This window comes from Eubalaena glacialis, chromosome 9 (genome assembly GCF_028564815.1).
Source record: "Eubalaena glacialis isolate mEubGla1 chromosome 9, mEubGla1.1.hap2.+ XY, whole genome shotgun sequence".
Lineage (NCBI taxonomy): Eukaryota > Metazoa > Chordata > Mammalia > Artiodactyla > Balaenidae > Eubalaena > Eubalaena glacialis.
Genome location: NC_083724.1, coordinates 105,492,969 through 105,518,193, shown reverse-complemented (window position 1 = coordinate 105,518,193; position 25,225 = coordinate 105,492,969). Strand labels below are relative to the sequence as shown.

Here is a 25,225-nt window from a genome sequence, read left to right as displayed (position 1 = left end):
AGCGTGAATAACTAGGGACCCAGAAGCATGTGTACAGCGTAGCCTCATCAGACCCGCGCCGCTGTGAGAAGAGTGACTGTGACCCGGGAGATGCACACAGCTGACCTGCTGGCGCTTCCGCCTCACACAAGCTCGGTGCCCAGGCCCTGGCCGCCGGTGCACAGGTGCACACTGGGAGCCTCAGAAAACAGGCCGAAGCTCTGACATTAGTGAGGAATAACACAGAGTCTCTTCAATCCATGTTTGTTAGCTCCTGAGTTTGGACCTCAGCACTCAAGGTTTAAGGCAAATTCTTGTCATTTGAAGCCTTGCCCTTCCCTGCCCCTTAGAGTCGAGTGGCTAAGTATGAAGGTGGCTCCACAGCAGTAAAACCAGCAGTCAAGAGGGGGCTGCGCTAACATTGGGCTGTTTAGGGGGCAGGGGGCGGCCCCTTTGCATGACATGAAACCAGTCAGATTGTGAGGAGTGACCTGTGGAGCGTAACACCAGTGCTTCTGGAAGAGGAACCGTCATGCACACTGCTGTCTTAACCAGAGTTTCTGTCTGTAGCCTGTTACACCTTTTTGGTTTCCCGTTTCTGCCAGACAGGCCATTCTGTCCCATCTAAGCACCTAACTACAAGAGGTTTCGGCTACTGTCGCGGGTTCACTCAGGGCTCCGTGTTCTCCGCTGAGCAGCCCTGATGGCCTCATCCAGCAGCAGGGAGGCAGCTCACTGCCCTGGGGCCTCCGGGGCTGCATGGCAGGTGACAGCAAGGTCGGCTTGGGGTTGGAGCCAGCACTGCCTCCTGGTGGCTAGGTGTCCTGGTTACAGCGTTCCTGAAAGAAAACGTGGACTTCGAGTTCCTGGCAGAACAGGAGGGCCTCGAGTCCCCTTCCCGTGTGCTCCCCATGGGGTCTAGGGTCCCGCGGGAGGGAAGCCTGGTGTGCTAAGCTGTGTCTGGGGGTCGCAGTGGCCGTGGGGGCTTCTCGCCAGAACCAGCAGGCCCTGCCTGATTTCGGTTTCCTGTAAGGGCCCCACCCTGCGCTGACTCCCTTCCGGGGATCGGCTCCAGGCTGGACGGCTGCGGGTGGCAGGAGTGCGGGTTTCAGAAAGCAGAACTGCTCAGTGGGCCAGCAGGAAGCATGTGGGGCCCACTGGCAGCACGGACCCCCCAGACCCCTGCCCTCCCTCGGGCCCAGCCACGTACCCACTCCTTCCTCCAGCTCTGCATCATGCGGTCGTGTTCCCCGACCACGGCCCTCCAGGTGGCGAGCTCTCTGGTCCACCTCTCCTGCTGGGTCGCCTCTGCAAGACAGAGGTGGGGCTCCAGGTCTCAGCTTGCCGGCCTTCATGGTCCCCCGGGGGCCCTCCACGCACCGAGGCTGTGCTGTGAGCTAGATGACGCCCCTCTGCTGGGCTGAGCCGGGCCGAGGCAGCCAAGTGGGCAGGGGTGAGGCGTCTACTCCTCGGGCCTCGCCTTCCTGGCTGCAGGGGCTTCCACAGTCAGTGTCCCCTGCCCTCCCTTCCCCGGGCCACCACCTCCCACCGCAGCTGCTCCCCAAGGTCACTGTGGCCCCAGCCCCACATCTCACTGGCCCTTTCTGTGCAGCCAGGAGAGGGGCTAACTCCCCACACCTCACGGGCAATGCAGATATTCTGGGGCTCGGGGCGGGCAGGGGCTGCTGCCGCCTCCCTCGAGTGAGGCGGGGAGCTGAGGCTCAGAAACCTGCTCGGTAACGAGGTCCAGCGTCCCCTTACATCACGTGCTACTCGCCCCGCACTGCCCTCCTTTTGTGTTTGATCCTGAATTTTGAAAATGAGTTACTTGTAGGGGTTGTCAGGGTGGCATGAGTCTGAGAGCCATAGCTTTTCTTTGTAAACATAAAAATGCACCCCGTCATTGCTTTCAACTACAGCTCATGTGACTAATTTCAGAAATGGGTTCCAGGGACTTCCCTGGTCTGGTGGTCCAGTGGGAAGACTCCACGCTCCCATTGCAGGGGGCCTGGGTTCGATCCCTAGTCGGGGAACTAGATCCTGCATGCATGCTGCAACTAAAGATGCCACGTGCCGCAATGAAGATCCCGCGTGCTGCAACTAAGACCCGGCGCAGCCAAAATAAATTTTTTTAAAAAAGCAAGAAAGAAATGGGTTCCAAAGACCTGAGTCCTTCAGACAGGAAGTCGAACTCATACCCTGAGCAGAGCTGAGCAGGCCCAGTGGTGATGGTACCCACACAATTAGCCCTCGGCTGGAGCTGCCCCCCCCACCCCGGACGACAATGGGAGGCACCCAGAGTTCTGGAGGAGGGCCCTTAGTGGCCCTTCACTCCAGGGGCCCTGCAGGGGCTCCTGACTCAACACGTGGGAATCCGAACCCCAAAAGAAACATTTCATCTTCTAACACATCCTCACCCACCACCACCCGTACCTTCAGTAAACATGGCGGGGTCTGGGGAGATAGATTGAAAATACTGAGCTGTCTTAACTGTGCTCATGCCCTCTCCTGGATTTTGGGTCTACTGTCCGTAGAGTGACTCAGGTATAAATTTGCTTGCCATCAAAGTCAAGCCCTGCTCCTTACTGGCTGGTGAGCTGTGTGACCTTGGGTGAGTCACTTAACCTGCATCATCTGTGAGCTGTACCTTCCTTATAAGGCAGCTGAGTTAGATGAGGTCAAGCAGTAACGGCCCCAACTGCCTAGTTGCTTCTCTGGCTATTCCTACTTAGCTATTTGCTGATAGTACTGTTCACTTGACTTCTGGATAAGAGGTCACAATTTGTAAGGCACGCGTATGACAAGATTATTCATTTTATCTTGACAGCAACAGGCAAGGGCATTTTACAGAAATGACAGGAACGGAGGTTCTAGGTGGGAGCGAATATTTGTAACTTCCTTTTCTCTGTAACCCCCACTTAAAGGACAAAGGACCTTTTAAAATATGTACATTTACATGTAAACTCTTGAAAAAGGACAGAGAATAGGAGAGGAAACCGCGAAAACCTGGAAGTTGAGAAGCAGAGGGACCGGTGGAAACGGTCCGAATCAGCAGACCCAAGCACGCAGGGTCCTAGGCCAGCAGCGGGGAGACGCTCGGGAGCTTGGGCAACAGGGAGGCGGCGCGCAGGCTGCTTCAAAGGCTGTGCAGAACCAGAAGCAGAAGCACGTGGCCCCCAGGGCCCTAACCTCTCTCCACGGCCAGGGAGCTGCCCTCCCTCTGCTCCAGAAGAGACTGTGGTCTTGGAGAGCACAGGACGGGTGACCTGGGCAGTACCCGCACTGAAGGCAGACAGGATGGTGGGCTTTATGTACTGAATGATGAGGCCCCAGCCTCTTGCCAACCTAAGTCCTCACTGATGGCCCAACCTGAGCCCTGGATGGCCTGCTGCTCCAAGTGTGGGCTGTAGCCGGAGGCCCTCCGCACGACAGTGGACGGGTGCGGGGCAGACCAGCCTCCTCACTAGTGCACGTAGCAATCTCCTGGAGAAGTTAACACGAGGTGCTCCCGGGACTTCTGAGTCGCTCCGCATTTCTAACGAACTCCCAAGTAGTAGGAATGCTGCCTGTCCAAAGACCGCACCTTGGGTAGAAAGGGCCACGTAGGAGGGATCTTTGTGCCCCTCTCTTAAATGTAACCAACAATCAAGGGTCCCAAGACTTCTGAGGGAAACTAAGACAAAACCACCAAAAAAGGGCAACTGGGAGGGAAAAGAAAACTGGAAAATCCTCTCAATAACCCTCAGAGAGGGGAGAAGACACTGCATCCACAAGACAAGAGGAGAATGCACTCACGACAGAACAGAATGAAAACCTCAGAGTAATAAAGTGTGAGAGTGGGATGAAAACTAACAGGTGTGCAGGATAAAGTCGAGAAAAGCTAATAGAAGCAGAGGTGACAGGAAAGAGAAGATGGACAGAGGACCAGCCCAAGTAGCCCAACATCTTGGAAAATAGTTCCAGAAAGAACAGGAAATGAAGTGGAGAAAAGTGAATAAGTGTTGAACGCTTCCGAGAGTTGAAGGCGGGGGCTTCCACGTGTGATGGGGCCCAGCCAGGCACGCACTTGCACAGCACTCAGAAAGACAGTGGTCACACAGGGTCACTGGCAGGCTCTCAGGAGCCAGAAGACGGGGCCAGCCTCACACACTAGGGAATGATTTTCAGGCCAGAATTGTCTACCCTGCTGGACTCTCTAAGTGTGAAGATGGAGAAAAGACATAGGCTCTCAAAACGCTGACTCCCCCCAGACACCCTGAGTGTGCCAGAAGAGACACTTCACAGAAGAATGAAATCAAAGAAAGAAAGGGACGCCGGGAAACACATCACGAGATCCAACATCAGAGGAACGGAATCTCTAGCCTCAGCGGGAGAGGGCCAGTCCCAGGGAGGCACTTGGCTCCTGGTGCAGAGGTTCTGGGGATGCTGACAACAGGAGGCCAGTATGTCTGTACTGACTGGGGACTGAACTTCAGGGTCTGATGTGGAATTAATGACAAGTACGAACCAAGCAAGTAGGAATCGGCACAGTGGTTACCTACGTGGGAAACAAAAGTACAGGAGGGGAAATCATAATAGACTACGGGGTCGGCCAACCTAATAATGTAACACAGGGAATTCCCTGGCGGTCCAGTGGTTAGGACTCCGTGCTCTCACTGCCCAGGGCCTGGGTTCAATCCCTGGTCGGGGACCTAAGATCCCACAAGCCATGCAGCCAAAAAAAAAGACTGAGTCTTCTATTGGGAGGACGGGGGATCGGCAGCCAGCATGCACTCACGTGTGCACACGGGTACAGGTGTGTGCGTGTGCAGGTGTGTGTGCACACAGACATGCACCAATGAGGCAGACAGTGAAAAGCTAACTCATCCATGTTCGTGAAACCCTACAGGTAAACCCCAGACTGAAATGTTCCCATGCAAGTCTGCTGCTCAAGGGACATGGGTAAATAGTGAAGAGTCGAGGCTAGGAGAGCGCACTTACCCAGTCTGGTCACGGTGACCCGCACCTTGGAGGTCTTGTTCCCCGCCGTGGAGAGCGCGGAGCAGCGGTACTCGGCGCTTTCCCGGAGGGCGTCTCGCAGCCAGCTGAGCACATGGGCCCCGCCATCAGGCAGCGCGTGGGTTTGCGCAGGGACACACACCTCCAGCTCTCGCCCGTTCTTCTCCCAGAGAAAGTGAACGTCCGCAGGACCTGGGGGCACACAGACCATCTTCACCACCGGGACCCCCACTAGGGGTCATGGAAACCATGGGAACTATCCTGGCACGGGAGATGGGGGCTTCCCAGATTAGGGGCCTCGTCCCAGCTGGACTCAAAGTGACAGTGCAGCTTTCCCATAAGTCCCTGTCCTTCCCCTGGAGGAGGCCTGGGGGTGGTTCCCCAATGTGGTCCCCAGTGATCCTTGGGAGCAAAGGGGTACAGACACCTTAGTGCCTTGTGCCCCGTGGCTCCCTGCTCCTTGAGTTTGCTCAGGTGCCTTTTTCAAAGCACACCTGCGTGGCCATGTCCCCATGTCACACTCTAGGCCATTGTGAGGCACCCCCTTTCCCTTTCTCGCCAGGCTGTGCACCCCGTTGGAGTGCCTGGTGGCCGAGCTCTGGGGCGGATGTCTGTTTGGCACAGAGGGTCTGGGCCTGGGAACTTCATCTGCCCACCTGGCCCTGCTGCCACCACCTTCGGCCTGCTCTGCCTCTGCTGGGCCACTCCCTCTCCCTGGGCATCGAGAAGTCACAGCTTACCCCAGTGGGGCCTGGCCGGGCTGCCACGCCCAGGGGTGGGACTGCCACCTGGAGCTCCCAGGCGCGCCAGGGTGCCGAGAAGGGCTGAGGGCCTGTCTTACAAAATAAGGGCTTGGAGGAGAGTGGACCGGAGGAGGGGAAGGGCCCAGGCAGAAGCCCCCATCCCAAAGCATGGCAGGGTCCTGTACACGAGTCACCCGCAGATCCCGTACTCATTCCACAGTGGCTGGGGTGGTGGGCTGTGGAGACCAGTGTGTGGAAAGCCTGGAGCAAGACTGGGCTCTGGTTCCAACACTGGAAACAGCCTCAGCAAGTGACCTCCTTGATGGGGCCACCTTCCCCATCCATAAAGTGCAGCTGGTTGAGCCTGGGGCTTCAGGCTTCACCCTGGGCCCCAAGGGCTGTGCTGAGACAGGCCCGACTCCCGTCCCTACTTCAGAACAAACAAGCCAGGCCGCCTCCACTGTGATCTGCCTACACGCTGGCTTCCACTCAAAAGTGGCCGAAGACAGGACAAGGTCAGATTAAAACACCCAGCTGACACAACTAGGCTCCTTCCTGGGGTATGTGCAGACCCCCAGCTGAGCTGAGCTGGGAGAGCAAAGGCCAGGCCAGGCCCTAGACAGAAGCAGCCGCTGCCTGCCCTGAGCACCCAGGTGGCTCAGAGCCGGGCAGGAGGGGGGTGCAGGCCCTACTCCCTGTGGGCTCCGGGGGACGCACAGGCCCTCTGTTCCTGCTGTTCCCGCTGTTCCCAGTAACGGGGTGCAGGGGTGGATGGTGCGGTGCTGGGCCAGGCCCTGCCAGCCCATGCTGCTACCCTAACTGCCTCTGCCAGGCAGGCACCCCAACAATGTGGACGAGGGGGGCCCTCTGGCCTCCTTGCCCAGGGACCCAGCTCCCTGACAAATGCCTGCTGTTCCGCGTGGACAGCACCGCCCTGGACGGGCAGGCTGTGAGGCTGACCTAGACCAGGGCAGCCCTGCCTGATCACAACCCTGCCTGAGAATCAGCTTTTAAAAGCTAGATTCCATCTCAGATGCCCGCCAACCTGGGAAATCACATAAAACGTGATTTCATGCAGGACGGTCAGCAGTACAAGGAATACATGTGCCTGTGGCTGGAGTTCACTGAGCAGGAAAAACAAATGCTAGAGCCAAAGGGTTAAAAACCAGCACGGAAACAGCTGGCATCGGGGTGTGCTTGCGTGCGGGAGCCTGTGGGAACGGCCAGGTGGGAACGGTGGTGGGCGGACATTTCTCTGTCACGTGCTGGGCTTTTTAGAAGGGGGAGAGACTTCTAGTTTAGATATGATTACTTCTGATGGATTCGTCACCAGTCAGGTCCCCGTGTGACCAACTTGGGACCTATTCACCTTTGTGCAGTCCCTGCATCAGTGACCCACCACGTTCAGGATCCTCAAAGAACCTTCCTCCCAAGGGAAAGTCAGACCCTTGAACCGGACAATCCTAGGAATGAATCCCGAGACAATGATCAGAACCCACTGAAGCCGTTTCTACTGGAAATTAGGAAATGTCCCGCAAGGGGTCCCCTGAACGCTGTGGCAACCACCTGTGTTGTCACTGATCAGGAATCATGTTTAAGATTTAGCAACACGAAAAAATAACAATAACATTATATTAAATCAAGACAATATGTAAGTACATTGTGTATGTATGTACGTGTGTGTGGACACATGCACGTGAGAAAAGGCCTAAAAGCGGCCATTGTGCCAGTGGGGCTGCAGCTGGTTACATTTGGGGGTGACTGGGTTTTGCTCTTCATACTTTCCTGAAGTTTCCAAATTCACCACAACAAACAAATACTGATTTTATGATAAAAATAAAATGCTATTTGGAAGAAAGACACGTTACACAGGCTCTGGAGAGAATCCTGAAAGCTGTTCAGAAGCGTTTTACACAGCAGCCCCCAGCCTTCCTGGCCCAGTGGACGAGCCCTCAGGGGTCTGTTTAGTTGTTTTCTGGGCAGGATTTTTGGGATTTCTGGTGTTTTGTTCTATCACTATAATTTTGCATAATATAAATTTTTGTATAATATACAAAACAAAGCGTCTTGTACTCTACCCATAGATAACTCTATACATACTCTCCATATACATTCAGATGGACATACTTGTACATATACGCACACGTACACAGCCCCACGTCTGTGTGCATGTGCCTGGGTGCCTGTCAGTCGGGCAGAGGTACTTCCTCCCTTTAACTGAATGCACTTGGTGACACCGTGTTCCATTTAGTCGTTCCCTGGCCAGCAGGCACCTTGGTGGAGTCTAACTTTAAAAGCTGACACGCCCGAGGCATTATTGATTAAGAATGCGAGACTTGTCTCTGAATTTCAGACACTGAAGTCGGGTCTCATCCCCTTGCCCTGCTCAGTGGTGCCACGCACCGAGCCCCCCAGGACGGGGGCCACGAACATGGGTCACAGGAGCCTCTGGAAGGTTCTCATGACTGACACTGGGACAAAGAACCCGGGTGGCCTGAGCTGGGGATGATCCATCACCCTGAACCACATGGGCCAGGACCTCTCAGGAGCCAAATTCTCCTTCGACCCACAGTTGCCGGGGCACAAACGAAGACAGAAACCACATGTACCTCCACGGTGAGGACAGCGTCAAGCACCATTGAATGTTCTCTAAATGTGTATTTAACAGTAGTAAAACATTACATATGTTAAAGTACTTACGTTCCATTTATTCTTTTTTAAAACTATCCAACTCATTCTGAATGCACAGGAAATTAAAGAGAGAGGGAAAGCGACAGTTAAAACCGGTCAGCAGGGCCACCAAATGACGTCCGTGGGGACCCGGGGCAGCAGGCCAAACCCACCTGTGCCACAGGGGCCTCCTCGGAAATTCGGGGCCACCAGGAGTCTTGGGTCCCAGCCCACCTCAGGATTGCGGGACTGTTGTCTCCATCCTGCCCGCACCTCGACCCACACCGTCTAAGGAAACCCACTGGTGTAGAATTGACTCTACTGTGTGACAAAACTAGAATCCCTCTGAGCAATGGCCTCTCTCCAAGGGAAGCCGGCCCATCCTAGAGGCGGAGGGCCTGAGAGTCCCCAGCTGGAGGGGGTTGTGATGGGACCCACCCTAAGTCCTCAGGCCACGTCCTGAGAGCCGCCCCACTGCCTTCCGTGCAGCTCCAGGCAGCCAAGCCTTCCTCCAGGCATCCTCCTCCGTGTGGTCAACTCTGACCCCAGACCAGTGGCCCTGGGGCCAACCCACCGCCCATACTCACGCCCAGGGTCCTTCCAGCTACTGGGCGGCCGGATGCACCCCTGGGGGGGCTCTTCTCCGAGCACCCAGAGGCTGCACGCACCAAGGACACTCACTCCGGATTCCCCGGCGTGGCCCAGAGTTCACACCTGTACAGAAACCAAGAGAACCTGCCCGGGAGAGGAAAGGGGCTCTCCCAGGTCTCCACCCCCCCAAGGTCATCAGCTTTCCTCCTCAAAGTGTCTCAAGCCCGTCACACAGGTGCTGGGGCGCTGTGGTCAGCTGAAGAGTGACCCCCAAAATATCCAGATCCTAAACCCTGGGACCTCATGTGGCAAAAGGCGCTTTACAGACAATGTTGTGGGCCATATCGGAAGGAGTGGGAGATGCCTGCACGGCTGCCAACTTCACGGGGTCGCAGGAGAGTCTCTTCTGCAGATGACTCTCCTGCACACAGAGATTTCCAGAAGCCCAGGGCCAGGACTGCCGTGTCGTAAAGGCATGTGGATTATCACAAACAACAGAAAAGACACACAGCGCTTCTGGCAAAACCACTTCTTCAAACACTCTAAGCACTGAGACTCCAGCAGGGGCCTGGAGCTGCCCCAGCGCGGAGGGGCGTCCTGACTCTTCCTGGAAAAACGACCAACTCACAGGTCCACTATCCCCCCATGGCTTGACCCTCGCCTTTCAGGAGCCCTGACATGCACACTTGCACCAACTGTCGCTGCAGGAGCTCCGAGGCCCATGCCGCTTCTGCCTCTCTGACCCCGGTGGCTTAAAGGGCTCTGATTTCTAACACTGTAGTTAAAACATGAAAGGCCATCCGAAACCTGAATATGCAAATGTCACCCAAAGTAGAGAGGACCCATTCTTAGCTTTAAAAACAACACAGGTCTAACTCTGACATAGAAAAATAGTTGTATCAGGAATGAGGGCAGGGCCGTTAGGGTGAAGAGAAGTTCTACTTTTGTTAAAAAATTATACAGATCTATTTCTGTCTGTATATATGTGCACGGTGCATGTGCAGACACACGCTTTGCACAAACATGCATATGGACGCATTATCAATCGCTGTTACACGTACAGGCCTGCCTTGTTTTACTGTGCCTCGCTTTACTGCACTTTGCACACACTACGTTTTTTACAAATTGAAGGTGTGTGACAACCCTGCATCGGGCAAGTCTATCGGCGCTATTTCTCCAACGGCATTTGCTCAGTGTCTCTGTGTCACATTTTGGTAATTCTCACAACATTTTAAACTTTTTCATTATTATAATTTTATGGTGACCGTGGTTGGTGAACTTTGATGTTACTATTTCAGCTTGCTGAAGGCTTGCTTGATGATTAGCATTTTTAGCAATAAAGTACTTCTAAATTACAGTACATAATATGATTGCATACTTAATAGACTATAGTATAGCATAAACGTAACTTCTAGATGCATTGGGAAATCAAAAAAATTGTGCAACTCGCTTTATTGCAATAGTCACTTTATTGCGGGGTCTGAAACTGAACTCACAACATCTCCGAGATATGCCTGTATGTTTTATCTGTATTTTTAGCCAAAATAAAGGTAAATGTGCTCATGTGCACGTAGTGGGAGATTTCTTTGCTTATTTGTACTATTCTAATTTTCCCACAAGGAGCATGGATTATTTCAGAAAAGTGAAACATGATACATGCCTTCGTAATTTCTCCAGCTCAGAACCCCTTTTCTATGTTTGTCAGTATTTTCCTAACTCTCCACTGTGCACATACATCGCTTTCAAATGGAAGACAGCCAGCGGTGAGGAGAACCACCCCAGAACCTGGAATTTTTCCTCCTCACACTCAAGACTCAGCGCTTGTGAATGGAAGCATGGCCACAAGGCACATCATGCAGAGTGCTTTGGACCAAAAAGAAACACACACACACACGTGGATGTGTGTATACATGTCCACACAAGAACAGACATACATGCACACACGTGTGCACACAGATGTCAGCAAAGCACACACACATACCCATGTACACACACATACACATGCACACATACACACATACACATGCACACATACACACATCAACATACAGACACACAGGCGCACACACACATTCCACCAGCATGATGTGGAGATGCAGAGAAGACAGTGAGCTGAGAAGCCCCTCAGAGTCACCCAGCCGCGAGGCCATGCCCACCGTGAGAAGCCGACCTGGCCTTAGCTGGGCCAGAGCTTGAGCCACTGTGAGATGGTTTCCTAAGCCCAGCTCTGCAGTGACACTCAGGCCGAGGCCACGTGGGAGCAACCTGGACGGGGAGGTGCCTGCAGGCAGAGGCAGGAGCCAACATTTCTGCGGACCCGCAGCCTGACAAGAAACTTGGTCTTTAGTTCTGGTGCCTTCTGGGACTCGGGGGAGGGGATGGCCAGAGACACTGCCTTTTTAAACACTGTGCACTTGAACACCCACATTGCACAGTGAACCGGCTTTGGCTATTGGGCTAGGTTTAGAGGAAGAGGGCAGTGCCTGCCTAGATCTGGACGTGTCATTGGGGACACCCAACCCAGTGACCTGCGGCAGGATGAGCCTGGGGACAAGGCCTGCGTGGGGCCTCAGACAGAAGGGACATGCTCTCGTCCACTCTGCCCCTCAACAGCAGGCTGCCCTCGGGAAGAGCAGGTTCCCCGAGTGCAGACATGAAACCGCTCAGTTATGGGGCGGGTCCTCGCAGGCCCAGCTATGGGGTCCCTGAGGGCCTGTGTCTGCCAGCAAGGGGCCCTGGTGTCCCCAGCACCGAGCCTCCCCGCCTTCCCACCACCGAGAAGTTTCCCCAGTGTGACTGTGGAGGACCCTGCCACTGTGGGACGGGCCTGGGGGCCTGAAGCAGTTCCCGGGCCTCTGTCCCAAGGGAGTCAAGTGGCTGAGAGCAGCACCCAGGTGACCCGGGACCACACGGACCCGCCCCTTGCAGGTCTGTCTGCAAAAGTCCCCTTCACAGGCAACTTCCCTGCCCACTGCCCGAGGCCCAGGCAGGAGTCACCAGTGGCCACACGTGCGGGGTCACGAGTGGATAGAGCCACTCAAAGGCTTGTGAGCCAGCTCCACAGGGGACCAGGCAGCAGCGTAACAGTCAGCAGCTTCTCACAGCTTGCTTAAATTCTCAAAAAAAGGGAAAAATGAGATTTGCTTGTCCTCCTCGCTAACTTCATTCCTTGCCTCTGAGCAAAGAGGACAAGCTGCCAGGCCCGGAACGTGCCACGTGTTTTCTCTCCGCAGCTACTGATGAGTTAGAAGACGGCACCCTGGGGAGACCGGGCCACCGGGCGCTGCCCAAAGCCCAGGACACACTCGGAACGTGGGTCTGGCTGACGCCCCATCCCAATACCATCCAACACAGTGCCAACGCCTCCTACATCCGAGGGGGCACGCTAGGCTCCCAATCTTTTCTTCGTTTAAACATCTTGAAGCAAGTTGTTAAAACAATTCCCTTTCTGGAGGCTCTACGGTTAATGTTTTAAATCTCCAAACGCCACATACATCAAACCCAAATTGTTAGCCGACAAAGAAGTAACCCTATATACCAGCAATTGGAAAGCTGCAGTTTGTAAATAAACTTTGGTGCCCGCGCAGCGGCAGCTTTCAAGCTACAAGACAAGAGCTGAGTAGTTGCAACAGAAACCATGGCCGGCGAAGCCTGAGAGTTTGGCCCTTTGAGGAAAACACTGGTCGGGCCCTGCTGTCCCCAGGAACAGCCTCGGGGTAACAGTTTAGTGTCGCTGGGGACCACCAGAGAGGTGCAGCCAGGAAGGCCGTGCTCGTGGAGGAGGCCCCCACTGCCCGCCCCCCACCCGGACAGGTGCCCCGCTCACCTGTGGCATGGCAGAAGAGGTGGAAGGTCCCCAGGGCATGCACGTGCTGGGCCTGGTCGCTGAGGAAGGGCGGCAGCAAGGTGACCTGCAGGCGGCTGTCAGGCCCCGGGCCCGAGGCCGGCCAGGGGCTTCGGGGAGAGGAAGATGAGTCAGGGACCAGACAGGACAGGGAAGAGGACCCCGGAGGAGGAAAGGGCAGAGGAGATGAGGCTGCGAGACAGAGGACAGAAAAGAGAGAGGGCTCTGAGGCAGAAGTCGTCAGGAACACACCGCATGCCAGAGAAGGGGACCGAAGTGCAAGAAAGAAAGGGGCCCAGGCCGCACGGGGAGGCGGCGGGAGAGCCACAGGGAACCACGCGCCCGCGTCAAGGATATAAGCGTTTGTTTATTCGGTTACTTTCCGAACGTATACAATTCAAAGTAGAAAAATAAAAACAAAGTAAATCTTATAAAACACAAATGTTTACACCAGAACGGTCGAATCCTATCATGCTGGAAGATGACACCGTCCACACAGGCCACACACGCACTCAGAGTTTATTGCTCTTTGCCACGGAAAGAAAGGCTCCTCCATGTGGGTGTCTGGAAAGCAGGAAATGGAGCGTGACGTCGGTGATGGTTAGACTGTGCCACCCACTTGCACCTTGAGAGGGCGCCAGGCCTGGCAGGTCCGCGGCGGCGGCATCTGTGGGAGGGGTGCTGTGCTCGCTAGCCTGGCTGTCCCCGGCCGCCCTGCTCTCTTCCAGTTGGGGACAGCTTGGTTAGGCCAAGTGGAGAGTCTGGGCGGGCAGAGGGCACGAGACGGAAGCAAAAAGAAAAAGGAGATGTTCAGATGGCCAAGACGTCCCGGTGAACGTTCTGTCTGGGCAGGAGGTTCTGACCAGTGGCCGTGGGCACTGGATTGTAACACACTTGTCCCCTCAACTCTGGGCCGGCCCGGCTCCACCCAGAGCACGCTGGGGCCACATCCCTCCCTCCAAACCCTGCCCGGTGTCGTGGGACAGTCCTCCACAGCCTTCTCCTCAAAAGAGTTAAAACAAGAGTAAAAAAAAAAAGGTACAGAAAAAAAATCTCTCTGAAAACAATGCTTCCCCTAAGGAACAAAATTAAAAAAAAAAAAAAGAAAAAAGGACATGTGCTCAAGACATGGTTTTGTCTACATTTCTAAAAGCAGAAAAGAATGCATTTAGCAAAAGTAAGATTATCCCTGAGAATCTTAAGCAACATTAGCCATACCTTTACCCTAATATACAACAAAATCCAGAAGATGTACATCTTCCAAATATTCAAACATCTGCTTTAGTAATTTAAAAAATAAACGACCCAACATGCCAACATAATTAAAGCAAAAATCCTAAAAAGTAATTACGTGGAAGAAAAGGTTCGTGCCAACCTGGACAACAAGCGATAAGTTACCAATCTGATAAACTAAAACGTCATTTCCAATCTGGAATTAAATTCTCTTTCAGTGGCTGCTACGAGGAGGGGACGCTCACGGCCCAACTCTTCCCGGGCCAGTGGCGGCCCGGCCGTCTTCCCTCCGCAGAGCGGCCTCGGGCGAGCCTGCAGGCACGACTCCGAGGGCCCCACCGACCAGCAGGCCGGCCGCGATGCTCGCCAGTTTTCCGAAAGGACAAAGAGAAACCAAGTCACAAGCGCGACCCAAGAGAAAAGACACAGAAGACTGAGGTTTGCTGACGACGGCTACCTACGCAGCACTGGACGGGGGACTGAACTGGCAACACAAAGACCTCCCAGTGAGCGGCGGGCGCCTCAGTCCCCGTCCGCGTCCGAGTCGGCGAACTTCAGCTCGCACTTGACGTCGAATGGCCGGTCCCGGACCGGGAGCTCGTCGATCTTCTGCGAGTCCTCCCGGTCGGTGGGCAGCCTGCTGGCCATGGTGTCCTGCTCTGTCTCATAGCCGGTGTCCAGGGCCGGCTTGGGCTGCCCGCCGTTCTGCTGGGAGAAGCTGCCCTGCTCCACCAGCGTCTCCTTCATGCTCTGCTCGCAGTCTGAGAAGTCCGACGTGGGCTGCTTCTTCCCCAGGAGCATGGCCGAGCGGAACTTTAAGCACTGTCCAGGCAGGTAGGCCTTATAGCAGTTATAGGTGAAGAGGCAGAGGAAGAGGGCGAAGAAGAAGAGGAAGAGAAACATGAGCAGACGGTTGTCACTGTACTTGAGATACATCGTCTTCTCCGAGTGGACCTCGGGGACCGTGTTGATGACAATCTTTGGTTCACAGGACGTGCCGGTGGGCCCCTCGGGGCTGGACGGCGGGGCGATGGCACTGGGCGTGGTGGCCTGCACGGCCGGGGTCTGGGGAAAGGAGCCTCGGGTGGGCCCCGCTGACACTTTGGAGGTGATCCTACTACCTTCTGTCCGTGTGACCGGAGAGGTGGAGACCACCGGAGTTCGAGGGACCACCTTGACCTCCAGAACGTGCTTGGCCACCACCTGCAGGACTGTCTTGTTCTTGACCCTCTCCTCAGACAGGCACTGGTACACCCCACTGTCTCCTTCTGACAGGTTGAAGATGAGCAAGTTCTTCCTGCCCACCAGGCTGTACTTGGGGCTTTCGGCCTTGAGCACGCCGTTCTGGAACTTCCACACCACCCGGGCCAGGTTGGACTTTTGGGAGCATTTGAGTTCTGCTGTGCCACCATGCTTGAAAAAATGCTGCAGGTAACTTTCTTTAATTTTATCTGGAACATCAAAATAAACGTGCACAGCATCAACAACCCTGCTCGATACTTCTTTCAAAACTAGGTTAACACGTACAAGAGGACACAAGAGTTTCACCCTGTGGAGCAACATGGAATCTTCCAGAACAGCAAGGAGATAAAGACATGCGTGACGCAAGAGCAAAGATTAAGACCCCAATGGCAGCCCTTGGGGACAAAGAAATTGAAGCCAACTCTGAGCAGAAGAAATCCTGTTTCGCACCCTGATTTCCCAGGAGAAAACTCCCCAGGCCGGGGAGGCTGGGCAGCGGTCAGCTGTGCCTTCTGGTGGCGGCGCTTTATCAAACAACGGGCTTCTGCTAGCGGTTGCCGGGTGTGCTAGCCGTTCGGTGGGCCTTGGCGCCCTCCTCCTAAACTTGTCTTAACTGATGACAGCTAGCGAGCGGGTTAGGGATGGGAGGGCAGGAGCCCAGGGCACGCCTGCCTTCAGCTGGGACATGCCTGACCTCCTGGCAGGGGTGGGATCCCCCGAGGGGAACGGGGACTAATCTCTCAGGAGTTCCTCCCTCCTGTTCACAAGAGGGGTAGGTTTTGTTTAACGTGCCCCAAGCTAAGCAGAAGAGAGAGTATGCATCTCAAGAGCAGACGTCACAGTTTGGGATGGAGAGCGCCTTCCAGTAAACAAATACACTCTGCGTGGCTTCAACATCCTGTTCTGTGATAAAAGGGACAGAGAAACATCACGGGGTCTGCCACGAGATTACTTGACCTCTGTTCCGAGAAAGAAAAACAAAACGTACGAAATGCCACACCAGCAAAGCATCATGAAATGGTTACGTGACCTGGCCGTCCCTGAAGAGAAGGCAGCGAGGACGAGCAACTTACCGGGGCAAGCGGACACATCCCCGCTCATCTCCTGAATCAAACCCCTGCAAGACAACCGGGCACAGGTTACACAGTGCATGCGCTTGACACCATGGGGCTGGGCGGAGCGCCTGCATGCAGTGGGGCCGGTACCTGCTGGGGCCGTCGGTCTGGTGCAGGGCGATACAGGCGGCTGCGGCCGGGCTCCAGGCGCAGTAGGGATCCCGGGCCAGCACGCAGTCCTCGCAGGTGCCGTGTTTTCCGCAGAAGGCCACGGGGGCCTGCACCACGCCTGAGTTGGAACCGGCATACACAAACCTTCTGCCCTGTGGGTGTGAAACAGATGAGAACGGTGGGCACTGGGTGGGGGAAGCCCTCCACGTGCCAGGTGCTTCTCTAGCTCATGGGGAGTGATGAGAAAGCATCGTCCCGAGCTTCTGGAGGAGGAAGTGGAACGAGGCCAGGTTAGATCCAAGACAAATCTGCACTGCAGCGTCGTGACAGACGGGTGGATTTCGGGCGGAACCCACGGGCTAACTCAGACAGTGCTGGGCCTTGGTCCAAATCCTTCCCCTCCCCCGTCCGAGCACCCACCCTCATCCTACCCGCCAGCAGTGCATCTCTGCACCTCCTCTGCCCGCTCTGTGTGCAAGAAGACCCACTAGCTTGACACTCCCGACTGCCCTCCCAGCCTCACTAGACCAGAGGCCAAAGGGCACAGCCTCCAAAGCCCATCTCGTGCCTGCAACACGTGAGCACCAGCACACAGACGGCCCGTGTCAGTGTGTGAATCCAGCGGGGCCGCAGTGAACACAGGTGGAGAGTGAACAGAGCTCTAGTAAACAGAGTTAAACAAGAGAGGAGGCATTCGTTTCTCACGCATCTACGTTTACGAGAAATGAACGCGGCCGGGGAAATGGACAGCCACACTCTGAAGCAGAGAGCAAAGCAGGCTACTCCGTGTTCTGGAATGCTGGGCCTGGGACGTCTCCACCCTCAGGCTGATGCCACCAGCGCCCGCAGCACTGGCAGGGAGCCGGGCGCACGGGCGGTTGGGGCAGGCTGATTTTCTCACGGAACTCAGCTAGAACGAGGGCTCCCCCACGGAGTCCACCTGAAGCCCAGCAGCAGACCTAGGGCTGGCAATTCAGATATGGCATTTTCTCTCTCCTTTGCTGATGAGCCTCTGTCTCACCTTGATGTTCTAGGAAGGCCATTGGTTAATGTCAAAAGATTCCCACGTTTACACAGAGCTTAGTATTTTAAACACAGCCTCTATCCTCTGAGGACATGTTCTGAATTAATTTCAGAGTCTGGCTGGAGTGCAAAGGCCCTGGCGTTACCCCAGATCTCCTGGCCTGTGATGCCTTGAAGGCCCAGGGGTCACAGACCCACCCGTGTGTGAGCACAGCCGAGAGAGGGCAGTCCCCTGTGCAACAGAGTCAAACTGTGATGACAGGTGGTAGAGAGAGTCAGGCCCAGTGCCGGCCTGGCCATGTCAGCAGAGACCTGGGCAGATGAGGCCAGGTGAGCCCATATTCCTAAGAAGGAATCAGGACGACACCCTGTATCACAGTTGGGATCGCGTGGCTCAGAGGTGAGGAAAAATTTCCTGGGGAGACCGGCCAAGTGGGCAACTTCAGTGGGGTCCTACGGAGGAGCCCTGGTGAGGGCTCGGACACTCACGGAGAGCGGAGCAGGTGGCCTGGGGAGCCCCATGTGACCCCTGCAGGCAGCTGCATCCTCCTTGCGCCACAGCCTGCTCAGCCCAGCCTCCAGCCCTCGCTCCCCAACGAGCAGGGCAGGGCCTCACCGATTCCAACGAATGTGGACGGGAAGGGAACAGAAAAGTGGCTTGAGATCCCACGGCAGCAAGCGCTGCAGGCAAGGCTCATGGGTGGACGTGCAAGTCAGTGGGCGAGAGGCAGCAGGGTGTGTGTGTGGCCTCAAGGTCACCCACAAATAAGTGTCAGCCGCCGCGGGGGCTGAACACGGCCCCCAAACTCTTCAACTCCTCCTTCCAGGAGCTGGGGCTTAGCTCCCCGCCCCCCAGGTGAACCGGACCCACTGACCACAGGGTGTGGGGACAACGTGGAAGGAGAAACCGACTAACTCTGAGAAGTCATTGAATCCATGTCCCCGAGACAGTGGTCATCGCCCCAAACGCTCAACCCCAATTTCAACACGAGAAAACATCAGATATGCCCAAACCGAGGGGCGTCCACAAGACGCCGATCAGTTCTCTCCAGATGTGTGAAGGTCACCAAGATAAGGGCAGAGGGGAGCCGTCAGACAGACACCGAGGGAGGCCACGGGGGGCCCTGGAGTCAAAACGCAGGTCGTGGGAACGCGGGGATTGGGCGTGTAGAGGTGAGTGCAGGCGCTGTGCCAGCGGACCTCCTCGGTTAGACAGGCGTGCTGGGGAAGGGCCACAGGACCCCTGTACTATTCACCCCAGCTCTTCTGTGAGAGAAAACAAGCCGGCCGGGTACCACCCGGCACCTGTGAGATCTGCTGAGCGTGCACGTGCCCAGGTGCCCTCCTGCTGGCCCCTTGCGGGTCCCCACCCTCTGGGTGACTGTGCCCTCGGCCGCAGCACCGGGCTCTCTCAGTCACATCTCGGTCTCTGTGTACACAGGTGGGTGATTGTGGGTGGACATGGCCAGAGCTGGAGGAGCTCCCACCTTTGCTGTACAGGTGGCACCTCACCATCAAAGAGTGTCCCTGGGAAAACCACACTCAGCCTGCTCCATGGGCCCAGAGCACGCACAAAAGACTGTACGCACAAAAGACTGGAGAACACGGCTGTTCATGCAGCAGGGGGAGAGGCAACCCGAGTGTCCACCAGTGGGTGAATAAACCAGACGTGGTGGACGCGTGGGATGGAATACTACTCAGCCCCGAAAAGGAAGGATGAACATGGATGAACAGCTGCTACAACATGGATGAACCTTTAAGACATTATGCTGAGTGAAATAAGCTAGTCACAAAAGGACAAATGTTGTAGAATTCCACTTATATCAACATGAGGTTCTTAGAGTAGTCAAACACACACAGACGGGAAGGAGAATGGTGGGTGCCAGGGGCTGGGGAATGGGAGGAAGGGGGGAGTCAGTGTTTACTGGGTTTGGGGTTTCAGTTTTGTAAGATGAAGAAGTTCCGGAGATGGATGGGGATGGGGGTTGCACTATGTGAATGTACTTAATGGTGCTAAAGTGTACACTCAGAAATAATTAAAGTGGTACAATTTATATGATGTACACTTACCACAATAAAAACAAAAAACAAACGCACTTGTCAGGGGAGAGCAGGTAGTGACAAGGGACCCCCCTCCCTGGCAGCCCCTCCTGTGCTCCCCCAGCCCTGTGGCAGCTGCTCGTCAGTTTTCTGCAATGAGAGCCAAGCATGATCGACCCAGAAGAGGCTACTGGTGGGGAATGGGGAGGGGGGAGCAGGTGTCTTTTTACCCTGAACAGTCGCTTCCTGCGGCCACGGCAGCACGGACAGCATTCTGAAGCCACCCTGAGCCCACTAGCCCAGAAGAAGGTGTGGGACCCCATGGGCACCTGAACCACATCCCAGCACAGTGGGGGCTCCTGTGGGAACAGGCAATTCCCTCCCTGGGGTGCCAGGCTCCCTGCATGGCTAGCCCCCGGCCATATGACCAATCCTGACCTCAGGCAGGTGAGCACAGGACTGACCTGTCAGACCTCCCACAGGTGGTCCTGCCCCCTCCCTCCCTTCTCCTTCCCCCATCCCTCCCATGGGATCACCATCCACATGCCCTGGAACACTTGGGTTCAGGATGGCAGGGCCAGCTGGGTCTGTGAATGATGTCGTGGAGCAGAGCTGAGCCCTGTTCTCACCACATGTCTGCACTGGGGGCCCGGCCTTGGTTCTGATGAGTACTCAACCATTTGGAGGCTTTGAGGGTGCTTGCCCCAGCCTGGCTGAAGCACCTGAGCAACGTGGCAGTGGCCAGAAGGGCTCCTGGGCTTCCTTGTTTAAACAACGATGCAGGTGGGCCCAGGGGAAAGGGGGCCAAAAGCACCCACCCGAGAGGTACAGATGTCTGGTAGCCTAACCCCATTAGGCTATTTCATCTTCCTTCCCTTTTAGAACTGAAGCGAGAAAACACACACTGCGGCAGCCAAGAGGGGAAGTGACCCTGCTACAGGAGTCTGAAAACCAGATCCAACTCCTCAAGCTCATGATGACGGGGAGAGGACGAAAGACCGTGTGTGGAGTTTGCAAATACGTGCCTGACCGAGAGGTTGCCTTCTTCTCTTTCTCGCCTGGCTATCGGGAGCCCCTTCCTACTGCCCACAGCCCAGGGAGGAGTGAGCCTGGGCCCCACGAGCCGGGTGGAGGCCCCTACCCGGAGCCAGGGCAGGGAGGATGCTCTGAGGGGCTGGAGGAACAAGCTCTTTCCAGCATGAAGAGAGGGTGGCCCAGGCGTGTCATGGGTCAAAAGGGAAAATCTCAGCAACAGGGCGACGCCATACGAAGCAAGGACAGCCTGGCTTGGTGCTCCCAAGTAAGGCTTTACAAACAGGGTGCAGGTGGGAGAGGCCACGCGATGGGTGGGCCTGCAGTGGAGGGGAATTCGATGCGTGGCCAGGCTACCAATTTCTGATGCTGACCAGAGCCTGTCAGCCCAGGGGTCACAGCATGGGGAGTCACAGGGCAGGGCTGGGACAGTCCCAGGGTCTGCCGTCCCTCACGGTATAGATGAGGAAGCCGAGGCAGGACTCACAGTCACGCACCTGGAGCCAGGATGTGGATGAGGTCACCCGGTGCCCGGCCTGCACTCTGCCCTTCACTCTCCACCCCGGCTGTAAACCGGGTGGCACACTTCCCAAAGGCCACTTTGGATGTACAGCAGGGGACAGCCTGTGGACCACAGGGCAAATCCAGCCCGCTGGCTGTTTCTATACAGCCCATCAACTAACAGCAGGTCTCACATTTTCAAATGGTTGAAGAAAAATCAAAAGAATAATATTGTGTGACATATGAAAATTCCACGAACTGCAAAGCTCAGTGCCTGTAAATAAGGTTTTGGTAGAACATAACAGAGCTCACTTGCTTCCGGACTGCCCACAGCTGCTCTCAAACTACGACAGCACAGGCTTCAGAGCCTCAAACATTCACTCTTGGCCCTTTACGGACAAAGCGGGCCGGCCCTGGTGAAAGAGACAGCGCCCCATGAAACGGGGCTTTACAGACACGGCCCGTCATTACTCAGAGGATGCTCTTCTGTGCAGACGAGGAAGCTGCACGGAGGGCACATCCGCTGACTGGGTCTCACCCTCACCAAGTTCCGGCACAAGAAGTGTTTTCACAGGCCAGTGAGCCCCCCGACGGCATCGTACGTTGGTCCCAACAACTCAGTGAGATTCTGCAACTTTTAGGACACAGTTTGCCTTCCCTGCACCCCATACCCCACAGCTCATGGAAGGACTTTCTATAAGAGCCTGAAGGTCGGCTCCTCTAGGCCAGATGGACGACGGGGCCTGACTGGCCCAGCCCGGCCCAGCCTGTGGTCACCAAGACGCGGGGCCATCCAGTCGGCCACCCAGTCACTTTACCTTCTTGGAGGACAGCAGCAGGGTCTGGACAGGCTCGAAGTCCTGGAAGAGCTGTGTCTCCTCGATGATGTGGACGTCGTTCTCAAGGCTGATGGCTTTGTGCAGGGCACCCCGGTCTGCAAGGTCAAAGCTGCAGGTTACTCCCCAGGAGGAGAGGGCGGTGCTGGCACTGTCAGCCACGCAGCCAGCGGTCACCCTTCTGCCTCCCACTCCTTCCCCCGGTAGGAGGCTTAGAAATAGATGACGCTTTTGCATTAGACACGGAAAAGGAAAAGCCATCAGCAAAATAAACAACTGGACTGACATGGGTTATCCCATTTTTATCTGAAAAATAAACAGCCCTTTGTTGACATCAGAGTAGTCGACACTGTGTCCTCCAAACAAACGTGACATGGTTCTTGGGCTGCACTGGCCTCTAAGGGTGCCATCCTTGTGCCAGGAGCCCCAGGCAGGGGAGGCTGGTGGCTGGGCAGCACCCAGAGCTGACCACAGAGCCCGCCAGCTGCTGCTGTGCCTGGCTGCCAAGACCATTCCAGAAGACTTGTGTCGGAGTCTACAGACCACCAGGAAAGGTGTGTCTCCCACGGCAGGTCAGGACAGGAGTCAGGCAGGGAGGCAGGACACGCCCATGTGCCGGCTCTCACCAGCCTCCCTTTGCACCGCCCAGACCTACCACACCTGAATTTCTAGATCTGGGCCAGGACTCGCATTTTTAACCAGTGCCCCAGGTGTTCTGATGGTCACAGAGATCTGAAGCCATCCAGGTGTGGTGACTTCTCAGAAACCCTTCCACGCTCTAACAAACCACTCAGGCACCTGGGGGAGATGCTGGCTCCGGGCAGCAGAAATTCGCTGGACTCACCCATGTTCTTATCCAGGGCCCGGGACCCACCTGTGCTGACAAACATGACGTCATGGACTGTCCCATCCAGGGCCCGGGTCCTGTCCACCACGATCTGTGTGTAGTTCACGTCACTCTTGATCAGCCGGGGCCTGTTGTCTATCGGGGTCACGGAGTCATCCATCAGAGGGTGGTCTTTGACAAACTGCAGAGTCTTGTCTGGTAGGTTGAGGGAGCTGGAGAAGTTGGCGGCACGCGCCTCCCGGTTGATGCACTGCAGGAGCAGACCACCCGTTACCGCGGGGTGCACGGGCACACGGCACGCGCTCCGTACAAGAGGGGAGGCTTCCCCGAGGTGAAGAACTTAGGACTACACAGTGGATTTCTTGAAATAATGGAAACACTGAGGTGACCTTTCCCCAGGAATCTGAAGACACAGTTATAAAGCAGGAAGGAAATGCAACTGTCTTTTTGTCCACAAGACACAATTGTGTCTCATGATACATAGTCAATGAAGTAATTTTCATCCATTCATAAATGAAAAAAGCATATCACACTTTTGAAATTGAAAAATACACACTTATCATTCCATAGCTCTCCCAGAAGAGAAGTCTCAAAAAATGGCTAAAAACAGTCCAATTCTAAATATAAACAGCATAAAGGTCAAGAGCACAAAGGATTCTTTTTTCTGTCCTAGTTCTTGATGTGCATAAACCAAAATTCACGACCACAGGTGAACACCTTTTGCTTAAAGATACGCATAAAAGGAAATGACCTGTGTTAGCAGAGACGTACCGCAGAGAGGGGGACCATCCTGGGGGAGTGAGCTCCAAGCACCAGGCCACTCTCCCAGGTCACAACCCCACCCATGGGCCATGTACATGGCCCAGCTCACCAGTCACATAATAAATGGATGCAGCCGCATCGGCCTAGACACCCACACTGATTTCTACATAAAATTCACTACTTTTAGGAGAAAATAAAATGTGACTCATATTAACGAATGGAGAGTATCGCTCGTCCCTTTGCCAAGAAATCGTGTGTTTCTCTGCAAGAAACAGAAAACGAAAAAGCTCTAATTTTATTACGCAATGTTAGTCCCACAGAACAGCTGGTGGCAGCCAGAAGAGCTTTCCTGTTCGGGCAGTTTGTAGCAACAGCTGTTACACAACACACCGATGAGAAGAAGCCAGGACAAGCAGAGCGTGCCCACGGCCCTTCCCAGTCCCGGGTGGACGCCCGCTCCCCGTGGGGAGAGCCCGGTCCACTTACCGCCCCGGGCCGCGGCGTGGGCACGGCCCCGTTGTAGCGCACCCACTTGGTGTGGGACTGCTCCACCGTGGCGCTCTGCATGTACTTCCCACGGGAGAAGACCGCCTCGGCTGTGGACAGGTTGTAGGCGCACACGGCCGAGAGCCCCACGTTGTTCCTGGGGAGGAGGGGGCGACGTGACTGCCCTGAAGCGGGGAGCGCAGCGAAAACACCCCCAACCCACCCACCCGGGCACTCACAGCTGTGGGGTGAAGACCCCATAGAACATGGGCTCCTTCAGGCTGGGAGACCTGAGGACAAAGACGTCTCGCAGCACGTTGAAGACGAGGTTGCTGTCCGGCCGGGAGCAGATCAGCCTGGCCTTCAGGAAGGAGGTCCACTTCTTCTGTAAGGTCCTCAGGCCGCCCTGGTCCCCCTGTCACCCCAAAGACACATGTGGTAGGAGGAGGGCAGACTCCCCCCGTGAGCAGGTGATAAGTGATGTACTTGGGCCCAGAGCAGCTCTGCCTGAATGAAAGGAAGCCAAGGCTAAAAAGGAAACCTGGCTGCAGACTACTAGTGACGCCAGCAACTCCCTTCATGCCAGCTCGGGTCATCGATTGAAGCACAAAACCAAACCAACAAAACCCTCTCAACGAGCAGTCTCCCAACTGCAGCTAGAACAACTGTTCGACTCTGCCCACACTCTGTGTCATGTAGCAGACCCCCGCCATCCTTGCACATGTTCACTGCTTTGGCCCTTTGGCTCATGTGCATCTCCAGACTCACGACCCGTCCGTGAGTGACTGGCAGAGCCAGGGGCTGGTGGACGCACAGGCTCCCCAATCTGTCTCAGGCCAATGTGTGTAAGCGTGGTCTCCCCCAAAAGGCGCTCCTTGTGGGAGATCAAATCTTCACTTCCTTCCAGCCCCCAAGTTATCTGCTGAGGTGCTCTGGTCCTGCCAGGTTCTCCAAAACACTTTTTAGTGAACTGACCACCAAGCAGCAATCGTGAAACACCCCTGACATGACTTGGTCTGGAGAGAAATACTGAAACTCTTACAACTGGATGCAGAAGAACATGAAATCGACGTATCCTCACTTATTCTGGACACAATGAAAATGCACCCCTCCCCATCTCTACGTTGGAATGGAAAAACCCCAATTCCAACAGACTATGGTTAACACAGTAC

At 55.4% G+C, this 25,225-nt stretch overlaps 1 protein-coding gene across 2 annotated transcripts in view; it reads right to left on the bottom strand.

Moving 5' to 3' along the window:
* Positions 1-13,172: 13,172 nt before the first annotated feature.
* Positions 13,173-25,225, bottom strand: part of SEMA4D (semaphorin 4D) — a 107,429-nt gene continuing 95,376 nt past the window's right edge. For both annotated transcript variants that reach the window (XM_061200641.1, XM_061200642.1), the window contains exons 10-16: positions 24,293-24,468; positions 24,054-24,210; positions 22,833-23,055; positions 21,941-22,056; positions 16,506-16,678; positions 16,374-16,417; positions 13,173-15,509 (exon numbers count right to left, since the gene is read on the bottom strand). In XM_061200641.1, the coding sequence (XP_061056624.1) occupies positions 14,581-15,509; positions 16,374-16,417; positions 16,506-16,678; positions 21,941-22,056; positions 22,833-23,055; positions 24,054-24,210; positions 24,293-24,468 (1,818 nt within the window). In that variant the 3' untranslated portion in view covers positions 13,173-14,580. The remainder of the gene's footprint in view (positions 15,510-16,373; positions 16,418-16,505; positions 16,679-21,940; positions 22,057-22,832; positions 23,056-24,053; positions 24,211-24,292; positions 24,469-25,225) is intronic.